At 37.6% G+C, this 24,401-nt stretch overlaps 2 protein-coding genes and 1 long non-coding RNA gene across 4 annotated transcripts; 1 reads left to right on the top strand and 2 right to left on the bottom strand.

Annotated features, from left to right (window-relative positions):
• Positions 1 to 1,015: 1,015 nt before the first annotated feature.
• LOC311088550 lies at positions 1,016 to 1,930 on the bottom strand. Its single transcript, XR_014607520.1, has 3 exons — positions 1,773 to 1,930; positions 1,547 to 1,667; positions 1,016 to 1,407 (listed from the first exon to the last, which is right to left on the bottom strand). It is a non-coding gene; the product is annotated as an uncharacterized lncRNA (long non-coding RNA).
• Positions 1,931 to 5,130: 3,200 nt separating this feature from the next.
• On the bottom strand, positions 5,131 to 10,284 carry LOC311088903 (uncharacterized protein; the record flags this gene model as incomplete). Its single annotated transcript, XM_084123286.1, has 7 exons — positions 9,657 to 10,284; positions 9,248 to 9,473; positions 9,082 to 9,157; positions 8,664 to 8,944; positions 8,513 to 8,575; positions 7,901 to 7,983; positions 5,131 to 5,188 (listed from the first exon to the last, which is right to left on the bottom strand). The coding sequence occupies exons 1-7, from the start codon at positions 9,662 to 9,664 to the stop codon at positions 5,131 to 5,133; spliced, it is 795 nt and encodes a 264-aa protein (XP_083979412.1). The 5' UTR covers positions 9,665 to 10,284.
• Positions 10,285 to 12,721: 2,437 nt separating this feature from the next.
• Positions 12,722 to 24,114, top strand: LOC311088188 (CD209 antigen-like protein C). Of its 2 annotated transcripts, XR_014607463.1 has the most exons (6): positions 12,722 to 12,943; positions 13,037 to 13,351; positions 13,501 to 13,628; positions 13,725 to 13,831; positions 13,930 to 14,288; positions 23,281 to 24,114. XR_014607463.1 is itself a non-coding variant. In XM_084121935.1 (5 exons), the coding sequence occupies exons 1-5, from the start codon at positions 12,808 to 12,810 to the stop codon at positions 14,057 to 14,059; spliced, it is 681 nt and encodes a 226-aa protein (XP_083978061.1). In that variant the 5' UTR covers positions 12,727 to 12,807; the 3' UTR covers positions 14,060 to 16,142. The 2 variants fall into 2 exon arrangements, 1 of the variants encoding a protein (XP_083978061.1); XM_084121935.1 differs by lacking the exon at positions 23,281 to 24,114 and having other exon boundaries at positions 12,727 to 12,943; positions 13,037 to 13,216; positions 13,930 to 16,142.
• The last annotated feature ends 287 nt before the right edge of the window (positions 24,115 to 24,401 follow it).

Genomic DNA, 24,401 nt, shown 5'->3' with positions numbered 1-24,401 from the left:
TTTGTTATATTCTGTTCTTTGGTGCTGCTTTTGTTCTTTTCCCATTTATTGTTTGTTTACATTTATCACATTGTACATAGCGCATATTATTCTTATTTTACTGGATCTAGTGGCTTTGGCTTTTATGTGAATAAAAATCCAGTAATTTCTCTTTCAAATATTGTCATGTTCTTCCACCTCACTTCACATCCAGCAGCATATTAATATATAAATGTTACAGTACATTCCCTACTTTTAAAGTTCGTAACAGTATATGTATGAAAAAAAAGGCTCCTGCTGTATGGTTTGTCTTAAATGTAATTTATTAAGTTGATTTTAATTTAAGTATTTTGCCTTAATGAGAAAAAAAAAACGACAAATAAATTATGCAATAAGGATTTTTTTTTTATTAGAACTTGTTTGTGGCTCCCACAAGAAATTGGCTTATATATATTTTTTTAAAATGTACACCAAATACAAATTTATTTTATTTCCCCTTACATGCATTTAAAGGGTTAGTTCACCCAAAAATGTAAATTCTGTTGTTGATTACTCACCTTCTTGTTGTTCCAAACCTGTAAGACTTTTGTTCATCTTCAGAACACAAATGAATATGTTTTTATTGAAATCTTGAGACATTTCTATCCCTCCATTGACAGCAACACAACTACCACTTTGACGTTTCAGAAAGACTGCAAAATATCCATATTCAAAATAAATATCCGAAATTTCATATCCCCAATTAAGTAGTTTACTCCCAATTCATATGGATTAGCTTTTATCTCTTTATTAACTTTTTGAAGCGTTCAAAGTGGTAGTTGTGTTGCTGTCAATGGAGGGACAGAAATCTCTCAGATTTCAATAAAAACATTAATTTGTGTTACGAAGATGAACGAAAGTCTTGCAGGTTTGAAAAAACATGAAGTTGAGTAATCAATGACAGAATTTACATCTTTGGATGAACTACCCCTTTAAAAACTTTACAAAGAATAACGCAATTAAAGAGAATGCTTTAATATACATTACACTCTGTCATAGCTTGCCCCATATGTAACAGCAGTTTGCATGAACTACCCCTTTAAAAACTTAAAGAATAACGCAATTAAAGAGAATGCTTTGATATACATTACACTCTGTCAAAGCTTGCCCCATATGTAACAGCAGTTTGCATGAGTGTTTTGAAAGACTCGTAATCTACCATATGCACCACAGGAAATGTTATGGTATTGGTGCAAGCACTGACAATTGGGTAACACACAGTGTGGTTTGGCATGTGCTGTAGACAGCAATGGTCAAATTTAAACACTATATTAAACTTCTCCCTTTCTGACACAAGCAGATGCCTGTGAGCTTGCCCAGTCATCCACTGCATTAGCTTTGGCACAGACAAGTTTTCTCCTGCTGCTGCTGCGTCTTCTGGTTGGGTGTCTTCAGAAGAAATAAAGAGATGTAATGAGAATTAATGTTTTAGTTTATTTATACTCTTTTACATTGGGAACTACAGAAGGATATTTACACCTGGTTATCAAATAACATAACACATTATAAAAACATTTTAAATCCATACCTTCAAGTTCAAGTAGGAAATCTTGAAAGAATTCCATGATTTTTGACTCTTTCATTTGTTTAATCGAACCAATTGGGCTCATCTCTGGGGCCAGGTGGGATAAAATGTAATGGGAGTCAACCTAAACACCAAAAAGAAAAGCATAAAAATGTATTTTAACATTTGTAATTTGTGACAATAAAAAAAAAAAAAAACCTAAAATGCTCAAAACAGAATTTCTACATACTTTGTCATCATATCCTATGACAAAGAGATCATGACACTCCTGTGGCTTTTTCTGCATGACTTTGATTAGATCGTATATCTCAAGGCCCACACGCAGCTGTTGCAGCATTGGGATGCGTTTTGTAGTAATATGTAGAGTAAGAGCTCTGGCAAAACAATAATAAAGACAAAAATAAAACATTAAAATGCTTCAAATTTAAAAACAGGGCATTCAAAGCAACAAAGCAAATTATTCAATTTATTTGCATAATTTAAATGAATTCCTTTTTGTTTAAAGAACAATTATAATGTATGAGTCTGTATATATTAGGGGTGTAACAGTACGCAAAAAAAAAAAAAAAAATCACGGTTCGGTACGTACCTCGGTTTTAAAGTCACGGTTCGGTTTATTTTCGGTACAGTAAGGGAAAGAAATGCAAACATTAAACTGCAGGTTGTTTATTACTATAAACTTTTTTTAACAATTTGTTTACACTTTTTTTAAACACTTTTTAATAAAATATATATATAAAAAAAAAAAAATAAAAAAAAAAAAAATACACACACGCACACACACGGAACGGAGAGTGCGGCGGCGCACACGGAGCGGAAAAGCTTTTTTTCGCCCTGCAGTCGATTTCATTGGTTTAGGTTACAGTGACGACGGGTAAAACTAAAACCAGACGGGCTCTGGTAAAACTTTAGAATCAGCTGTACCTACAAAAATGTACCTATGTTCCGCACACAAAATATTGCATTCAGTCATTCGGTACACACGTGCACCGTACCGAAAGCCCTGTACCGAAACGGTCCGGTACGAATACACGTACCGTTACACCCCTAGTATATATAGAAAGACCTATGAGAAAGACTCCCATCAAACAGGTCTATAATTGCGAGTGTGATATGCAAGTAATAAGGTACGAGAGGATGTGCTGTATCGTGAATAAGTCACGGCTGAAGGGCGTTGTTAAGTGCCTGCAACCCCTTCAGCCGTGACTTATTCCTGATACAGCACATCCTCTTGTAACTTATTGCTTTTAGAAAACGGTTTCCACACAATACAACTATTAAAGCAGAAAAATATTTATCTATGCAACTATCATGAAGTAAAATCACTTAAAGCCTTCCTTCCGCTGGAAAAAATAGTTCCTGATCATAAACAGCAACAGAAGTTACATACATTATTTCACCAATAGATGACGGCAAAGATAGTCTTATTGAGTGAGTCAGTCAGTAGAGAAGACTTTTATATTGAAAGGACTCAAACGTGTGATCACAGAGAAGGAAGACGCAACTGACAGATGACTATAGGCACAGAAAACTCCATGACTGTTAAATGGACTAGAGCTGGGCGATTTTTAAGTTGCTATGTGTGGTTGCTAGGGGTGTTGTGTAGAGAAAAATGGAATCGTTGGGCGAAGTGGTCATAGCAGTGTTTTATCGTGAATAAAACAGCTATTGACCAATCAGAATCTAGGACTAGAACTGACCGTTTTATAATGCTCAATTTCATCTGCTTTAAAATGTACCATATTACAACTCAGCAGGCATTGTAATTCTGTTAAGTGTTGATACTTCTGTAAATGAACCATAACCTTTTTTTTCAGTGCTGAGTCTGACATACCTCAATATGCTTTCCTTGTGGTCAGTGTTGATTGGTCCAGTGTAGCCACAGTCCAGGATTTCTTTTGTGAAGTTGGACAGGTCAGATGCATCTTCAATCTACAAGTAAAATTTTACCTTAATAAATATTAAACTGCATGATTCACTGCTGATTTTTAAAGCAAAACCAATTTGTCAGTGGCTTTATAACATTATAACAGCAAACTAATTTCCTTATGGATAGAGAACTTGTATCTAATGAAATGAAATCAACCAGACCTACCATTTTGATTAGTGGTGATATCTCCGTGTCATGTACACCATCCCTTTTGATGTTACCGGTAACAAGGTATTCGTAACACCACTCTTGCATAAACCGTGGTGGCGGTCCTCCTTGCGCAATGCTCACAGCAAATATTTCACCTGCAACTCTAGAAATATATACCGTTTTATATATGGACAACAGTTCTTGGCACTAATATAGAGTGGTATACTTGTATAAATGTCTGTATATAGAAGTACTATTATGTTACTTCAAATAAAGAAAAGAAAAATATGTATTTACTTAGGCAAATTCAAACTTTTCTTTCTTCTACAGGATTTTTAAAAAAAATGTTTCATCTGACTTGGGTATATTATAAAATACAGTTGAGTTTTAAACCTCATTGATTTTTATTATGTGGACAAAAACAGCTGAAACTTTCTTCAAAATATCTTTTCTCCTGCAGAAGACATAAAAGTTTGGAATACCACCCTCATGGCATACCAAACTTTTCTTTCATCAATGATTTAGAAGGAATTGTTTGAATATAATGTTAACCCAAAATCCAATGGCAAGACACATACTTGAACAGCTCATTGTCCAGATCATTGAGGGAGTACTTCGGTGTTTTTCCTTTCTTCGCATCACCTTCAAAGAGACGTTTTTCAATGCCAGCAACCATTGCTAAATCCATTAAAAAAAAAAAGATTAAATATCATTAGGCTAGGCAGTTAGGGGCATTGAAAAAAAAAACAAACAAAAAAAAAAAAAAACAGTACAACTGTGATATTTCAGATACAGACTGTATTTTTAGAATAATGAAATCTAGGAATATTTTTTTTAATTTTACGTCAACTAAATGTATGAATAAAGAAAACTACCCACTGGACAGAAACTCTTTCCTCAGTGCCCCTGTGTCAACTCCTGGCTCTCCCAGGAAGATGATTTTCAAGGGATTGACTGGGCTTCCCATTTTTTGACGTTTCCACAGCTTCAGACCTCTCTCAACCATGTTGTCTCGTGACACACAGATTTCAAAGGTCTTTGTGGTATTTATCTGTGCTGCTGCATGACGAATCACATCCTCCTCACTGAAATAAATATATATAAATTTGCAATTTACTTTAAAGGAGAAGTTCACTTTTAAAATGAAAATTGTCATCATATAATCACCCTCATGTTGTTTCAAACCTGTATGAATTTCTTTCTTCTGCTGAACAGAAAGGAAGATATTTAGAACAATGTCAGTAACCAGTAACCAGACAGTTTTTGGGTCCCATTGACTTCCATAGTATATTTTTTTCCTACAATGGAAGTCAATGGGACTCAAAAACTGTCTGGTTACTGACATTGTTCTAAATATTTTCCTTTCTGTTCAGCAGAAGAAAGAAATTCATACAGGTTTGAAACAACATGAGGGTGATTATATGATGACAGAATTTTCATTTTAAAAGTGAACTTCTCCTTTAAGATCAATGATAATTTACAGAAGCAATGAACATAGTCAGATAGGTTACCATGAGATATGATCCAAATCAGAGCAGGGTATTTTTTCTGGCACTCCATCTGGACTAATGAAATAAATAAATAAATTCATGTATATACTCAGGTTTTAAACATTTCATCACTTTTAAACATTTTCAAACACTTCAGCAAGAGTGTAAACAAAGATTAAAGAAATATTATACCCATAGATGATCACTCAACATGCCATTTGCCTAGAGAAACACACAATGAATTTTATGATTTTTTTTTATAAAGATTTTTTTTTTCCCCAAGGAGAATAATATATGGATATTATATGAATATCTACATATCTGTGAATATCTGGCCAGATTTAATTTGGTCTATATTGTGAGTAGTTTAATTAATAAGTGGTTCAAACCATATTTAATCAATATGGTTTAATTTGTGAGTGAATAAATAATTACATTTTGACTTGTTCATCATACAGTGATCATATGGATTCAGAGAACAAAAGTTATAACTAGGTGTTATTTTAAAGGGATACTCCACGTTTTTTTTATATTAAACTATGTTATTCCCTTAACTAAGACGACTTGATACATACCTCTCTCGTCTCAGTGCGTGCACTCAAATGCTCTGGCACGTGGCGACACTTTGCTAGCACTTAGCTTAGCCCAGTTCATTCATTAGGGAACAAACAGATTTGAAGCTAGAAGCGACCAAACACCTCCACGTTTTCCCTATTTAAATACAGTTACACGAGTAGTTACACAACCAAGTATGGTGACACAAAATTTTAAGTTTTATTTTTTTTTTTTAATTTTAATTTACAATTTTCTAAGCAGGTAAAAAGGATAACTATAATGTATGGCGGAATAGCACTTGAAGTTGGGAGCACTTCGACTCGGCGCAGTAAAAAGTCACGTTGGTTCTAATGACAGAAGGGGGAGAGGATTTTTCAAGCGTGACTTTTTACTGCGCCGAGTCGAAGTGCTCCCAACTTCAAGTGCTATTCCGCCATACATTATAGTTATCCTTTTTACCTGCTTAGAAAAGCACCATGTTATATTTTGTGTCACCATACTTGGTCGTGTAACTAATCGTGTAACTATTTAAATAGGGAAAACGTGGAGGTGTTTGGTTGCTTCTAACTTCATCTGTTTGGATCCTAATGTAGGGCCCTATAATTTCCGCGATCACGGAATCGGCAAATTAACGCGGAATCTAGTGTCAACGCGGAATTTCACATATTTGGAATAAAATTCTGTTTTTGTGTGGGAGAAAAACGTATGTCTGAGGAAAATCGCATATTACTGAAAGAACGAGCAAAAAAAAAATGTTACCTTGCCTTCTTCTCTGAAAAGCGTTCCGCCCATTCAGCTGACAAACACTTTCAATAAACTAAACCTATCCAATGATGAAATGTTTTCTGTGTTGACAAATCTTGTGCGATGTCCTAACTGCCGGGATAATCACACAACGCGTACAAGTCTGCTAATGATACGTCCGATTCGCAAACTAATGACTCCTTTGAACCGATTCACTTTAAGTAAGGGTTAATGCCCGACGAGGAATCCATTATCAGGTATTAATGGACGACGGCGAGGCGTGAACCATCCGACGCGCAGCGGAGGACGGTTGCCTCCGCCGAAGTCCATTAATACCTGACAATGGACACCTCGAAGGGCATTAACCCGCTTATACCATGGTCACTTACGAAAGAAAGAAATATTTAATCAATTAATAATACATTAATGTGTTTTAGAGTAAAAATCGTGAGGGTTTTTATTTATTAAGTCGAGCGCACTATTTAATATCTCCCGTATACAGGCGTTGCCAAGCAACGTGGCCACAGCGACCCGACCGCAGCAGTTGATCAGTGAGTTTGAGCCAGCGCAATCATTTAGAACTGTCATCAGGCAAATTGACGGGACGCATTTCCTAGGTGTACATTATCACTTTTTAATGGACACCCTGCAGCCAATCAGAATCGAGTATTCACCCAGACCATGGTATAATGAATGGTTAAAACAACTGATCTGTCCAACACTGAATCGGTTCGGTGTATAACAAAATCGGTAACACTTTACAATAAAGGTTCAATTTATTAAACTCTAGTTAACTAGATCAGTTAACATTAACTATTAATAAACTGCACTTCTACAACATTTATTAATCTTTAATGTTAATTTCACCATTTAGTAGCCTACATTATTTAAATGAAAAGTTGTATTTGTTAACATTAGTTAGCTTAATGTACTGTGTGAAGTAACATAATAAAAATACAGGGTTAGGGTTAACTAAGATTAACAAAGATTAATAAATACAGTAACAAATGTATTGCTCGTGGTTCATGTTAGTTAGCCTAATATTCACTAATGTAAACAAACCAAACCACATTTAACACCTCTTAAAATGAGAATTTTGTTTGTTACCTCAATAAGGGTCATTCCTATTTTATTTGTGTACATTTTAATCATTAACATTAAAAACACTCTTTTTACAACAAAAATAACAGTAAAGGGTAAAAAAAACCTGAATTCCCAAAAATTAAAACGGAAAAAACGGAATGTGCAAAAATTAAAACGGAAAAAACGGAATTTGGGAAAAAAAATAAAACGGATTTTATAGGGCCCTATGAATGAACTGGGCTAAGCTAAGTGCTATCAAAGTGGCGCCGCGCGCCAGAGCGATTGAGTGCACGCACTGAGACGAGAGAGATATGCATCAACTCGTCTTTGTTAAGGGAATAACATAGTTTAATATGAAAAAACGGTGCAGTATCCCTTTAAGCTTTGCAAGTCTATTACTATTACCTTTCTCCACAAAAGCTGGCATGCAATTCTAAGTCAGAAACTGGAAAGGTTCCTAAGCATATTGGGCACCGGGTCTCAAGTGCCTAAAAGTTAAAGACAAAATGTTTGCAGGGCCAATTTTTTTGAAGTAATTGATAATTTACAATGGCTACGTTTACATACAACCAAATAATCCATTAGTAATCTGATTGAATTAGATTTTTCGTTGTTTCATCAGTCCATCTTTCATACTCATCCACAGACGCTTTATTTTGGGCATTTTTAATGTTTGATAAATATAAGCAGCACGACATAACAGTTCATGTGCTCATCGTCTCCTAATCATAACACGATCAATATTACGTCAGCTCTTTAAAATAAAGAAAAGAAGCAATATAGGAGAATTGTATGCGCAAACAGCAGGAAACACTAAATATTCATGCAGTGAGCGCATTTTAAATAATCATAATTTGAAGCTTGTGGCATATTAACACACACATCAACCTGATCACTTTATGTATCGCTCATGTAAACTACGTTCGGATTCAATCAATCAGAATGACTTCGTTCCAGTTGAAACAAAAGGCGTCATGTAAACATAGCCAATGTTAAATTTAGCTTTTGCTTGTGTACCTCCTGAGGGTGATGTATAACATTAGATGATGTTGCCTCTTCTATAAACACCAAATCTTCTTCCTGCAAAGAGAAAAGAAAAAGACAATTTGTATTGTCAGTGGACAGTTCTTAAAGATAGTAACCTAAAGCCTACACAACATAGTTTTACCTCAATTTCAGAGTTTTCTGAGTTTTGCATGCTGTCACACTGGTCAACATGCAAAGCCAGTGTCTGAAGTGGCATCAGAGTCTTGCATTTTTTACAAGTTGCCTTTGGCATTCGGGCAAATTCAGGTGCATCTGGTGGCAATGGTGTCATGTCAAGTTCATCCTGCAATGGCACGACGTACAGCAAGTTCTTCCCACCACTAGAAGCACTTTTGATCACTGATCCTGTATACCCCTCTGCCTCCAATGGTATTACAGATATTCTTCTCCTTCCATTCCCACCTATATAATCAAGTAACACAACAACTGATAAAGAGAATAACTTTACAGTATAATGCATTGTTTTCTGTACTCAATGGACTTATTCATATTAATGAATTTTAACACCAAATGTTGATAAAAGTTGTGAAAAAGCACACCTGCAGCTTTGAAAAGAAGCCACCTGTCTTCCAAATGACTCATTTTTGAGTATGCTTCCCGCAGCAAACTTGATAACTACATTAACGTTAAAGAAAAACCCTTAAAACACAGACACAACAAATAATGCTATTAGAATATGTGTTTGCTTAAGATCGGACTCCTCACCTCGGCATGTGTTGTATCTGATGTTAAGGACAGGGTCCTCTTTCCTAGCCCTGCTTGCATGAGCTCCAGCTCTTCGGATATAGATGGGGTCGTATCGGATTTAGAGCCCAGCAAAGACACAGAACAATCAAAATATTTATGCGCCTTTGCTGGTACAGTTGGCCTGTGACATCTGGCAAGATGTCTTTTATTTTTGCCAGCATTTTTAAAAAATCCAGGAAAAGATCTGCAAATTGTAGAACAGGTAAAACTATTAATGTGCGTGTATTCGGTGTTTATTTTTGAGTAGCAAGAAACACTATGTTTAGCTGCTGCATCCTATGCCAAACTTATATCGTTATAAAAAAGGAATGTTTGACTATTCTGTGTAACACCTGAACTGGCCCTTTTAAATATGCTTGCTATCTACCTAGCCATTTCATGTTCCACAGTAGGTCTTCCTGACTGCTGGATCTGGCTCTGAGTCTGACCCTGCCTTGCATTTTCCTCGGGGATTACTCTGGCCACCAAGGAAATTAAATGTTGTGCTGCTTCAGTTACAGCACGTTGGTCATACTGGGGAAAAAAGGTTTAGGTGCAAAACACTAATATTACAATACTGAGCAAAACAAATTGTCATCTGATTAATTTGTAGAAATAAGCTAATAGCTTACCTGTGGTTGTGATCTGCCTGTTTGGTTTTCAATTCTGCCATTAAGTAAAAAAAAAAAAAAAAACTCAAATTCAATGTAAAACATACAATAACTATATGCAATACACTATGAAAAGCAAAAAAACAATCCATGTGGCTAGATCAATTTACACACACACACTCACTCACTCTACCAGTGACTTTAGTGCACGCTGATTGGCCGAACACACGCGAAACTAGCACCCACCATAAAAAATAAATAAATAAAAAGTCGTGTAAATACAGATCTCCCAATCACGTGACCCCTAGCCGCGTGTCAGCCATTTTGACGGAATACATCCGTCAACAACATAATTGCAATACAAGTAGGCTATTGCGATTCGATTCTGTGATATATTGCGATTCATGTCCCCCATATTATTCAAGGCATTACAAAAAATGAGGAAAATAAGACTGCTCAACTCACTTCAAATGTCACATTAAATCTGTGAACATCTTCAATGCTTTACACAGGCTTTAATGTGTTGCTTTTTTGACGGAATTGCTCAAATAAACACTAGCTGCTACATTTTTTTATTTCAATTTTCAAAACAACCCCCCAACCACCACAGTGGTAAAAAACTGCCACTGTCAAAGCCCTATAACCCAAAAGTAAAAGAGATCATTTTATAATTAGCCTAAATATTGCAATACTTTACGCTACAGTATATAATTGCGTGCGCAAAATATCTCGATACTGAACAGAATCGATTTTTCCCCCCACCACCACTAGCTGCTATCTATTATTAGCGCAGCGGCCGTCACGCTTCACGTCATGTCATCGCACTTACGGTATAAAGATATTCCTTTTGTATGATCACGTATCTGATCGCATCCAACTGCACAGCATCGCTCGGGCATGATAGGAATATATCGCCGGCGGTTTAGCATTTTCTATTCCGCCAAGATGGCTGCTCCAAATGGCGTGACGTCACGCGGGACGCCTATATTTTTACCTCAGAACCTAGGCCCAACTCTACGAACATCGAAAATAGTGCCTCTTAACCTTTACGCTGAGAAAATCCAATGTGATTATGAATGTCAGCTCAGCTAGCAACACTGGACATCGACCACACGGCAAACGTTACTAACTTAATGGTGGCTCTGGCTGCTGGTGTTGGCTAACGTTAATAAAATCTAGTCAACGGTAACACTAACTACAGACTGGTCTAGCCAACGTTACGTATTTAAATGGGACAGCATAAGAAGAGAGAATCATTCAGTTCACTTGTCACTGCGTTTATGATAATAAATTAGTTATTACTTACCCAGTAAACGACCTGTTGCTCGCCATTCTCGCTTTGCTTCGCTTCTCTTCTCTTATCTTCTCGGTGGCAGCAGCAGCAGCGGCGGGAAAACGTAGTGGGCGTGGCCAACCGGTCACTTCAATCGAGGGTGACCAATAGAAAAATGCCTTTCATCCTGGTTGGTAGAGACCGCCCACTGAGCTACAGCTTCACGTGCAAGCAAAACTTTTCAACTCGCAAAACTTTTCAACTCGCAAAACTTTTCAACTCGCAAGCAAAATATTTTGACCCGCAAAAAAAAAACAGAAAAGAGAGCAAAATGTGTGGGTTTGTGATGAAAAGTTCTTGAAGTGCACAAGGAAAAATAAAGGTTTTCAAAGATTTACACGCACTGCAAATAATTCTGTTATCAACTTCTTTATTTTTGAGCCTTAAGAAGATTTTTTTTGCAATATATATATTTTTTAATTACAAAATAATTAGTTTTACTCTCAAACACAATATGTTTGTTTGAATAAAAAAGACACAAAAGAAACTCCATAGTTTTTTAGCGCTGCTGAGGTATTCTTTCACGCGCACCATAGATGCGCGTGCACACACAATATGATGGATATCACACTCTGCGCATATGTTTTACAACATAATTTAACAAAAACATAGTCCTAACACTTTTTAAATAGCCCACTTAAAGTGTTTATTACAGCTAAATTACTAAATGAATAAAAGTAAATTAACAAAAATTTGCGTTACATATTTAAACTCGTGAACGCCCCCCATTAACGCCTGAACGCCCCCCTTTCAAAAATCTTGCTTCCAACGCCCCCCGTTGTTCTCTGAACGCCCCCTGGGGTGCGGTACCACCCCCGTTGAGAACCACTAATTTAGATGAAAACGGAAGGCGATGTGTGAAACATACCATGTGACATCGTGAAAGGATTTTTTTCTCTTTTTGAACACATACTATCAACTTTAATATATATATGAAATGAAAACCATTTACGCTTTATTTATTTATAGCGAGTGTGTGAATTTGCATGTACAGTATGTGACAGTAGGGCCTCGTCTGACTCATTTTATGTTAAGTGTTCCTCAGTTCCACAGATGTAGATTTTTATGTTCCTCTTTTAAAAAATACCACACGTCTTCCTCCTAAACTTATAACTCACACAAATTTTGTACATATATTTATAAGTACTTGTTGAAGTAAAGATATCAAAATGAACGTAAAACAGTCAAGATCCAAATGATTTCAGTTGATCTCTAATTATATGGTGAAACGAGTTCTAGTAGCTGTGCAGGTCTATTAACTTCAGTATGATAACACGCTTTGTCCATATTAATGAAGTATGGACAACAAATAAGTATATGGACAATGTCATATACATACATCTAAACACAAGACATAAATGCACAAGTACAAATAAATTGTTTTTACTGAAAAAAAAAATCTTTTTTTTGTCAATAGTCAGCAAAGAGGTTTTTTTATCCCCCCATCTGGATATCACATGATCTTGATGACAGTGGTTGTGTCTGCTGAAAGTAAAGCTCAAAAGCAGAAGTTCAGAGCAGTGCAATCCACTTGAAGAAACAACTTATAATAATCTCACATCTACTTCAGCAGACTGAATATATCTTACGGCAATATGAACATTCCCAGGAAAGATGGCATGGACAGAGAAGATGAAGAAGAAGAGATGAATATCTATGCCAATGTGGATCCTATAAACGCTTCTGATGTCAGGACAGAAACAGAGAACTCCCAAACACCTCAACACACAGGTACAGAGATTCATTTCATTATATTTGAGTCATATGAGACACATTTGAGTAATACGAGCAATTAGCGTTGATCTTCATATCTGTGGTTTTCAGGAAGTGATACTGTGAGGAACAGAAGCTCCAGAGCAGCTCTCGTGTGTTTGGCTCTGCTGTGTGTTCTTCTGCTGACTGCGGTCATAGTGCTGTGTGTCCACATCAAGACAAAAAGCACTAACTACACTGAAGAGACACACCAGCAACAAACCAAGATCTCCAACCTCACAGAAGAGAGAGGTGAGCTACTTACCATGAACATGCAATTGACAAAAGAGAGAGATGGATTATCATCAAGTAACCTTGACCTGATTAAACACAGAGACCAGTTAAATAAGGAGAAAAATGAACTGTCAGAAAGTCTTCGTGTAAAGGGTAAACAAAGTATATTAAAAACTAAACTTGGTTGTTTCGTTTTTACAGGATGCATTACTAATTATTTAGGTGAAACCGGTTAAAAATAAAATTTGTGGATCAGTGTGATGGGAATAAAGTGATTAAACCTAAACTGGTTGTGTTTACAGATGGATGGATTTACTATAAATCCAGTCTTTACTTCCTTTCCTCTGAGAAGAAGAGCTGGACTGAGAGCAGAAGATACTGTACAGAGAGAGGAGCCGATCTGGTCATCATAAACAACAGAGAAGAACAAGTGAGTAAACCCATTTTCTGACTGGATGACAGTTTATAGGAAGAAAATTGTTTATTCTCTTTAAGATCTAAATGTGTTTTTGTTTCACTTTCTCAGAGTTTTGTTAAGAAAATGTCTGCTGATGTTATCGTCTGGACTGGTCTGACTGACCGTGATGTGGAGGGCACATGGAAATGGGTTGATGGCAGCACACTGACCTCTGGGTGAGAAATCACTGAATTCAACTGATTATTGTCTAATAAATGATCCTCACAGTCAGTATCATATCACACAGAAAGCAAATGCTGATCTTTAATTTCAGGCTCTGGGCGTCTGGAGAGCCAAATGGCAGAACTGATGAAGATTGTGCTGTAAATTATGAGCCAGGATTGGCTGATTATCCATGTAATGATGTTTTTCAGTGGATCTGTGAGGAGGTCATTTTAAAATAAGTCAATCCATAAACTGCAGGTTTAGGTAAAAAATACATAAAGGTGTTTCCTAGTTCAGTATGTCAGTCCATTCAACTGATGATGAAAGAAATGTGGAACATGGGTGTTTCTTCAGCTTCATCCACTTTTTTTAATTCAAACTATTTTATTAAGTCTTTTTGTTATATGAAGGTCACATTAAAACGTGGCAACTTTTTGAAATGCCCTTTAATGATCTTCAGCCTTTACAGCAAGGGTCGGCAACAGGCGGCCCGCGGGCCAAAACTGGCCCGCCAGCAATATTTTCTGGCCCGCCGGATTATTTTGGAAGTCCGTTTTTTTTTTTTTTTTTAATCAGCCTATTTTTTTTTTTTTTTCAAATTAAAACCAAAAATTCAAAAAATAAAAACGACTTGTTTTTCCATTATTTATTTCCTGAACTAAAATAAAAAAACGAATAACGACTCGTTTTCCGATTTTCTGATTGTGCGCTCAGATCAAAAATAGAAAAAATGAATGACGGGTTTAGACAAATTTTAATTTTGATTTTTAATTTAACACATTAGCAGACATATACCAATGAAATCATTTTAAACAGATCAAGTACTATTGTGGTAACAGATTACAGCCATTTTAATAAGGGTGTGAATAGCAATCATGCTCTCCTGTAAGTCTCATTCGCTTACAGTCCGACTTTTGAACTTTTTTCATTATTATTTATTTGGGTATAACACACCAGGCACGGCGTTATGGGTGTATTTTCTTCTTTTTTTTAATATATTCTAATTTTGTCAAGAATTATAAAAAAAAATCGGCAATAAGCTCATCATTTGTGTCTAAATGTATAGTTTAAATGTATAGTATATACATATACAGTAACTATACATAGTCTAAATGTATAGTTTTAAAAACAATTTTAAAAAGCTGGTTATGTCTATTTTGATGTTTCTGCGCAAGTTCAGCAGACAGTGGTTCGGGTTTGTTCCGATCAGAGCTCGTGAGCGGAGAGCGCATTTCTGAATATTCCGCTCCGCTCACTCATTCCGCAGGGTCGCTCGCCCAACCCAGAATGGCCTGCAGATTCGAAAATATGTGGAATAAGGGCTGCCTCCAACTCAATTTTTTTTTAGTCGACTAGTAGTTGTTCATTTAAGCCACTCGTGGACAAATCGCCCCTTTATAGGCTATTAATTTAATTACTTAGGCTATATGATAATGAGCGTTTAATATAGCCGCACTCAAGCGCACGACCGCACGCATAAAGCTTGCCACAAAGAACCGGTAAAAGTAATTGTCACGAGGTGACAAAGTTGAAGCGGAATAAGTCCCGCTGAAGTTGTGTTCCCCCCGGGACGATGCCATTGTAACACCGGGCCGGTTTCGGTTGTATATCTGTCACCATAACAACGGCGGCTAATGACAGATCAACATCAGGTGCGGGGGATTTACGCTGGGATTTGTGATATGGGGCTGTGGAGGCAAATGGAGTACATAAAAGGAAAGTGAAGAGACAGGTGGTGTGGTTCTCCCCCGAGAGAAGTCGTTTCTTTGGTGGTGTTGCTGATTCGCGGAGGCATCTGGAGAGTGTTGTGAGAGCTCGGCTGTATTAAGGGTGCAACGGCGATTGCGTGAACACGAGTTGAAGACGTCAAAGGCTGGAAAGCGAGTGAGTTATGGAGATTGAGTGAAGACTGGAGAAACGCCATCATCATTGGAAGGGAGATAAGTAGTATGATATCGGATCTTATTGAATGCATGCACCTGCACCGAGCTGGATATTCATAAATAATATGAAATTATTTATATTGTCAATAGCGCTCACTTTAAGCCATCACTTACTTCTTTCACTTACGTTCTGCACTCTCACTGAAACTCTCGTCATAAACACTGAAGTTGTCCGCACTGCACAGCGAATCTCTTATTTATATCGCGTCAAGACCATAGACCGTAAAAAAATATGGACGTAGTGTCCGTGACGTCACCCGTAGGTTTCTGGAGAGCATTTTTGAAGCCTAAAGTGGGCGGAGCCGTCCGTCGCCATCTTGGCCTTGCGTCACTCCCGGATAACAGAAAATAGGCAAACAGTGCGTGAGTGGAGCTGAGGAGCCTGGCCATATAATAGATATGAGCCTGGCTATCTGAAATCACCTAGCTCGACGTGATCGAGTTAGCTGATGATGTAAAGCCAATTAAAAGTTCCTGTTTTTGCCCTTCGAAATATTATAATAGTTAAAATACATGGCTACAAGTGAGACTGTGTATTACTTCGAGAGTGTTTGTGTGTGACAGTGATTTATGTGCATACATGTCAGTCACTCTTTCATGGTCCGTCAGCGCGGCATCGCTCAAGTTCGTAGAGAGCTTATTCAGTCCATTTTAAATTCTGATTTCGGCCGCCTCTCAAATGGGTTAAACCGTTAAACCATAGATATATTGCCTTTGAAGTGCAAGTAACGTTAAATGCGCTAGAAAATCCGCGCTCATTCATGGATGTGCATTTATTGCATGAACGGAGAAAGCGCCGACGCCTGCATGATTCCATCTGACGGTACATAAGCATATAATCCATCTGTTCCGTGAGAGCAGAACGAACGAGCCTTTATTGACGTTTTAAATTTGAAAACCCCAAAAAGCAACGAAATTGTCAGACATCCATTAGTGCCTGTTCACAGAGGAAAACAACTGAAATACAGCGCTGGTTGTTCTCTCAAACGATACTCGACGACAACGACTGAATCCAAAGACGTGGGCTTTGTACCCAAGTATTAAATTGTATGAAATAATCCCGAAAAAAAGCACAAACACTGCAGAGAAGGCAAGTTCAGCAGCAACATTTGCTGAGGTGAAGTGACGGCTAGTAACAGCAGACAAACGGCTAGCATTGACATCAGCGGGAATCCACCTGTCACTCAAGTGGCCACACCCTTAAATTTAAATATTAATCAACTAAACGGATGAGTTATAAAAAAATTCACCCCCCTCACAGTTGTTATGAAGGGCAAAATTAGCTGTATAGACCAAAGCCACAGAGAGAACCAGGCTGTAAACATGTTTTTTTCTGCTGTAAATTTGGTAATTTTAACATGGGGGAGATACAGATTTGACTCACTTCTGCAGCCAGGCCAAGCGGCCAGTTAATGAATTGCAGTTTAACTCACTTCCGTGTTGGTTTCAAGAGAGAGACGGGGAGGTTGCCGCTTGGTCAAGACTTTGTCGTTTTTGAGGAGATTTGCGAAAGGATAAAACTCGCGCTGATTCTGAACGTTTTGAGCGACTTCTCCGCATGGTGACTCAAAACGCCTCTGATTGGCCACTGTGTTCATGCGCTTAATATACATATCTGTGATTGGCTACAATGCTCAACACTGACACAACATAATGTAAGCAGTTTCGTTTCGTTTTTGAATAATATTGTGTCCTCCAGTGCCCGGACTCGACTGTACTCGGCAATTTTTCCGAGTCTAAAATGTCCGAGTCCGTGTCAAGTCCGAGTACAAATTCATCCGAGTGCGTGACAAGTCCGAGTTCATTAAAAATTGGACTCGAGTCCGGACTCGAGTCCGAGTTCGAGTACCCCAACTCTAATGAGAACTGATTCAGTATGACAGTGGAAGTGAGTGAGTGCATTGGGTGAGTGCTGGCCTTATTGCACAGAGAGAGAGTGGATATGCAGTGCCTGAATTGATGTCACACAGTATTGGCTTGAAGTGAGGTTGCAGTGTGTGGGGATTATATATACTGACCGCCGTGTGCTCCCCATTTCTTATTTTCATCCGCTGTCACTGAAGAGGGACTTCAGGTGTGGAATGTGAACGTTTCATCTTTGCATGTTGGGAAGAATGTGTGTACTTGTATAACTTGCTCTGTCTGCTCAAATAGAAGAGACTTTCCGTCAATGTCCCTTTATGTGATGTCTGCTGGAAGGAGAGACTCACATTAGAAATACTCCCTCGTCTGTCTGCTTTATAGAAACACACCCCAGCCGTAAGCTCTTGTCTCTGCATTGAGGAAAAAGCATAAATGCACTTGTATAACTTACTCTGTCTGTTCAATAGAGAAGTCCTTTGCAAATGGCCCCTTATGTGATGCCTGCCTGAAGGAGAGACACACACTGGACATACTTCCGTCTGCTTCACAGAAACACACTCCAGCCGTAAGCTCTTGTCTCTGCACTGGGGAAAAGTATGCATGTGCTTGTATAACTTACTCTGTCTGTTCAATCGAGAAGTCTCCTGTAAATGTCCCCTTATGTGATGCCTGCCTGAAGGAGAGACGCACATTGGACATTCTTCCGTCTGCTTTACCGAAGCACACCCCAGCCGTAAGCTCTTGTCTCTGTACTGAAGAGAAGCACGCACGTACTTGAGTTACTTGTCTGTTTCGCAGAAGAATCCCCACCAAAGCCCCTCCGGTGGATGTCTGCTGGAAGAAGAGACTCACATTGGAAGCATTTACGTTATCCGCTGGGCCGTGGCTCGTTCCCTCCCCCCCTGTCCTGCTCCGCATCTTAAGAAGGTATACGTACCTGGATATCCACCTGCCTGGTAGAAGATTCTTCTTCTGGCCATCAGCTCCTGTATCGGCCACGCCCTGATTGTTCGACGGTTCGAGAAGGTCTACTTACCTGGATACTCACCTGGCTGCCCAAGGAAAGACCCTCCTCGATCACGAGACTCTGTCCCGCTCCGCGTCTTAAGAAGGTATACTTACCTGGATATTCACCTGCCTGGTAGAAGATTCTTCTTCTGGCCATCAGCTCCTGTACCGGCCACGCCCTGATTGTTCGATGGTTCGAGAAGGTCCACTTACCTGGATGCTCACCTGCCGGCCCAAGGAAAAATCCTCCTTGATCACGAGACCTTGTTCCGCTCTACGTCTTAAGACGGTCTACTTACCTGGATACTCCCCTGTTCGTCGGGCCGGTGGCCGACCTCCTCTTCCCTTAGTCGTTACGTCCTGGCACGGGTTGCCTTGAAGAAATCCTCGCTTTTCCTGGGGTCAGAGGTTCAGTCCCCGCACCTGTTGGGGGACCCAGAAGCTTCATTAGGACTTTCAAATTAATTTTATTCAATAAAACTTGTTAAACTTTTTTATCCACTTGTCTGTCTGGTCTTTGGTACGCTCCTCGAGGTGGTCCTGTGTTTAGGGGTGGGTGCAGTCTGGCTTGACCCCCCCGACCTGTGACATAATGATTATGAATGTGTCTAAAATAGGAGACATTTAATTGTTTATTAATAAATTGTTGTTTTATGTGTCGCTGCAAAGATGAAGTTGACGATGCGGACTCATGAACGGCAGAGAGAAATGCACATTTAATATGGATTACACATTCAGAGAGTAGCCTATTTCTTTTGGTTTTGAATATTTTCGTTTAAAAGTAGACATTTCAAGCTTTCTATAATAGATAGCCTATATTTCTCAAATCTGTGAGGCACAAGCTGAGTTTCGGCGCTCTCCAGTTCACGTGCAATGCAAGTGATAGTGCCGACGCCTTATTATATTGTCTGCTATGTATTTGCTTCTTTATTAAATACAGGCAACTGGTTGATAAAACATTGATCAAAATTAAGAAACAATTTATACAAAACGAAAGTCTTTTAAAAAGAGACTTTCTACAAAACAAAACTCATGTTTTACCCAATCCATGTCTTCAGACATATTGCGCATCTCATGATGTATCATATCTTTCTCATACTGCATGCTCACTTTCATAATCAACATTGATTAAATTAAAAAACATAAAGACGTCACATATTTTCAAACCCAGCCCTCGGCCCTGTTGCAACCAGTCTCAGAGTCATCGCTGCAACCAGGAGATGAAGAGAGCTGAGATCCACATCACCTAGCACATCTTCGTCTCTGCCACCCCAGGGTGCTAGCGCGGCTAGCGCAGCTAGCGCGACCAGCGCCGTTGCTTGGAGGGCGCCAGCGCCTCTGCCTCTCAGCGCCTCTGCCTCGCGAGTGGATGATAGCCCTGAAGACGCCTAGCAAGGGTATACCTTTAGTGTTAGCTAACCTTTAGTTAAGTTATACCTTAAGAGTCTTCGTAGCGCGCTAAGATACAGTGTTACTGGGAAACGCAGCCCAGGTATGATGCGTATGATGCGCAATGGAGATTCCAAAGCGCTCTTCTTTGGTCAGAACCATGGAGAGCGATCGCGGATAGGTCTGTCCTATGCACCGAAACTTTTTACAATGCAACAAAATATTTAAAGAGCATCAAGCTATTACAATCTATATTATGTATACGCACAGATAATATAACATATTAGTCAGTAATTTTTATTAGTCGGACTGTAAGCGAATGAGGCATGATTGCTATTCACACTTTTATTAAAATGTCTGTAATCTGTTACCACAATAGTACTTGATCTGTTTAAAATGATTTCATTGATATATGCCTAAGATGTTAAATTAAAAATCAAAATTAAAATTAGTCTAATCCAGTAATTCATTTTTTCTATTTCTGTTCTGAGCACACAATCAGAAAACCCGTCGTTATTCGTTTTTTCATTTTAGTTCAGGAAATAAATAATGGAAAAACAAGTCATTTTTAATTTTTTTATTTTTGGTTTTAATTTGAAAAAACGCTTGAACGAATGATACACGGACCCATCATATTCCACGATTATAGACCTACTGCGGGCGCAAAACAGACAAAGAAACACCAGAACAATCCGTGTATCATTCGTTCAGTCGTTTTTTTATTTAATATTGAAAGTAGAAAAATTAGAAAACAGTTCATTTTTCGATTTTTCATTTTTTCCCAAAAAACGAAAAACAAGAATTCAGCTTTAGTTTTCGTTTTTCGTTCTGAGGTAGCAAAATTAATAAACAGCTTGATATTCGATTTCTACACATGGGCGGGAATGAAACGCCCCTTTCCTCTGATTTGTCAGCCGAAGATCAAACTGTCCCGTCATTGGTTCTTCCTCAGTTCTGCACTGCAGAATAAGAGTCCTCCGTTGTGCGGATTCTTAACGCTTTTATTGCAACTTTTTAATATTTTTTCCATCAACCAGACTAACGAATGGCTCGACACAACCCGTACTGGGGAATAGACTAGACAGGGCTTTCTTCTTTGTAGACCAGAGTTCTCAAGTGCCAGGGGTTTGCTATTTTCCAAACTGTAAAGTCACGTTTTTTTTATTTATTTTATCATGAACCACGCTGTGTTTTATTCCTAAGTGACTATATAATGCATTTAACTTAAAATAATCTAAATGTTGACTTTCAAAAGTAGGCGCGTCAGAAGGCTATTCACTCTATTTTGGTCCATTTTTGGTGTGCGCCAGAAAGATGTTCAAGGAGTCTGAGACGCAGCGCATCGTGTTGTTTTCTTTATTTTTTAAAGGTCATTTGTAGTCATGTTGAATGTACACAAATAAAAATATAAATTTTACTGCTTCGAATGACAGTATTAAAAGACAGAATATTAAGTTATTTCCCCTGCTGAGCAACAAATCCAAGTGATGGCGCATTGCTCGCCCACACAACATCTAGGCTATTATCAGTTCACTTCTGGCATTGCTAACTTGACATCGCAGCCTATTCATTATTAAAATAAAACACAGTCAACCAAATATATAAAAAATATTCTGCTTAATTTAATTGGTCTTTTGTACAATATAAAGGCTGTGCTGCACAGTCCTACTTGCTGTTATTCCAAACTCATTTCCCTTGCTGTGAAGATGATGATTTAGCCTATACGTGTATATTGGGACTCGACTGAAGTACGAAGCCTTCTTTACATTACTAGTTAGCATCCAAATGTTACATTGCAAATATGGAAACCTTGGACCGAATGAGAGATGCGCGAAACCAATGTCCGTACAGTTTCAGTTTCAATAAAGGACATAATAGGCTATTATTATAAGTTATTAGGTTAGGCTATATTTTTATTATACGAGCTACTTATTTTTCATTCTTGTTGTTTTCTGAATACCATTCATTTAAGGATTTGGGGAAGTATAATACGCATAGACATATGTAATTAATAGTGTTTATAATGTTAATGTTGTATTTTATTTACGGTCTTTTACACTATTTCTGAATAGGCTAATAATACAATGCGTTTGTTTCCCTCTCAACATGACCGTGCGCTGGGGCTTATTCAGATACAGCACTAGCCTAGAGTACCTTATTGCTTTTTATAAAACTCAAAGCACATCTTTGAGATATAAATTAATACATTTCAGAAGAGTATGTATTTTAATATCTCTGTTGTTCTCTGTTCTCCGGTTGTTAGATAGTCAGTCTGAATGACAGTTCATGCGTTTACGTTAAAATAGGCCTATTATATAGCCTAGTCAATGCATTATTCTTTTCTTTGTGTATTAGTGTTAAAAATATTTAATTTACAACTAATTATATTGATTTATATCTTCATTTATTATTAAAAAAATAAAATAATTACTGGGTGAGGCGACCATGGTAGCCGTCACAGCCGTCATTTACCCTGCATACCCAGCTGATGCAAAGCGTAGGTGAATTTATATCTACACAGAAGAAAGCCCTGTCTAGTCTATTCCCCAGTACGGGTTGTGTCGAACCATTCGTTAGTCTGGTTGTTTGATGAAAAAAAGATTAAATGTAGCCTAGTTGCAATAAACGCGTTAAGAATCTGCACAACGGAGGACTCTTATTCTGCAGTGCAGAACTGAGGAAAAACATTCTCTGGGAAAATCTTCGGCTGACAAATCAGAGGAAAGGGGCGTTTCATTCCCGCCCATGTGTAGAAATCGAATATTCAAGCTGTTTATTATTTTTTCTACCTCAGAACGAAAAACGAAAAATCAAGCTGAATTCTTGTTTTTCGTTTTTTTGGAAAAAATGAAAAATCGAAAAAGGAACTGTTTTCTCATTTTTATACTTTCAATATTAAATAAAAAACGACTGAACGAATGATACACGGATTCAGAACAACCATTTTTGTAGCAATTTTTAATGTCGTCTTTTAAATCGGAAATAAACATCAAGTTGCTTGACAAAAGATTGGATAGCCTATACTAGGCTAATTCAAAAGAGGGGTAATTATTGGACGAATAAAAGACGTAAGTGTGGCAACAGCAGCTTAACAGTAGCACATATTTTGGCCATGGCGCGACACACATGAACAGAAACAAAAACAAAACTATTCGGACAAAAGCGGCCTTAAAAAACTGGAACATGGCCCGCCATCTACTGGCTAAAAAAAAATATTGGCCCGCGGCCAAAGTTACTTGCCGACCCCTGCTTTACAGTATTGATTTTTTAAATCTGAAAATATGAACAAACATCATAAATGTTATTACATCTTTTTAATCTGAGTGAAATACAGAAAAACAAACATTTTATTTAAAATATTTACAATTTTAAACTTTATTGTATGCAAATATTTTTGTATTTATTTTATTTTTATTTTTTTTGCATTAATTAAACCACCCCTCAGTTTCATAACTTCCCCCAGATGAACAATTTCACCCCTAAAAAGTTCTTATTAAAAGTGAACTTGTTTACAAAAGCAAAAAAACTAACCCTAACCGATTAAAATAAATGATGTGATTTCTCATGAGATGAAGAAATATCAGTAGCTTAATGTACAGTAGCTTCTTCAGGTCTCCTTCAACATGTAAATGCTTATTGTATCAACACAGTATAAAACGTTGCTGAGTTGACTTCACTAAAGCTCACAAAATTATGTAGTTCATTTACACTTTTAGGCTGATAATATCAGTTGTAATAAGTCTTTCATTCTTTGAAAAATAGAAAAAAAAAATGTTTTTGAAAAATAGAAAACAATGGAAATTACTTTCTTCCAACTTTTATTAATATGGAGAGAGAGACAGAGAGAGAGAGAGAGAGAGAGAGAGAGAGAGAGAGAGAAATTAAAATAATTTATATTCCATGGATTTGCTATTTCGCTTCTAGTTGCCATTTAAAGTCAGTCATGTGTCATGTGGTCTCAAATAAGGAAAGACAGCAAAAGTTCTGTTTTCAATGCAGAAATCTTTTCAGTAAAAAAAACAATGTATTTGTACCTAAGTGCATTTTTGTGTTGTGTTGTCCATATATTTGATTAATAAAGACAAAGCATGTTTTCATAATGTAGTTGATAAACTATGAACTGGAATAATCTGGATTTGAATTCTGACTGTTGTATGTTCTGACAGAGAGTTTGAAATCTTTACTTAAATATATTAGTTCACAGATATAAGTATAAAATTCTGTTTATGAGTGAGTGTTAAGCCTGGGTTAATTAAGAGGAACATGTGACGGTCTCCCTGTTGTTCTGTGTTTTACTGTGTGCTACATTGCTTGTACGGGGAGGTAACTTGGTGGGACTTTAAAATGGATTTAGGCTGATCGGCAGTAGATTAAATCT

The sequence above is a fragment of the Abramis brama genome (genome assembly GCF_963993115.1).
Source record: "Abramis brama genome assembly, chromosome: 8".
In the NCBI taxonomy this organism is placed as follows: domain Eukaryota; kingdom Metazoa; phylum Chordata; class Actinopteri; order Cypriniformes; family Leuciscidae; genus Abramis; species Abramis brama.
Note: the sequence above shows the minus strand (reverse complement) of the source record. Positions and strands in the feature narration are given on the sequence as shown.

What these genes read in the sequence shown, in the direction of transcription:
- LOC311088188 (XM_084121935.1), top strand. Translation starts at nt 12,808, where the DNA reads ATGAACATTCCCAGGAAAGATGGCATGGACAGAGAAGATGAAGAAGAA. An exon ending in CCAAACACCTCAACACACAG is followed by an intron (nt 12,944 to 13,036) that starts GTACAGAGATTC and finishes TGTGGTTTTCAG; the next exon opens with GAAGTGATACTGTGAGGAAC. An exon ending in GGCAGCACACTGACCTCTGG is followed by an intron (nt 13,832 to 13,929) that starts GTGAGAAATCAC and finishes CTTTAATTTCAG; the next exon opens with GCTCTGGGCGTCTGGAGAGC.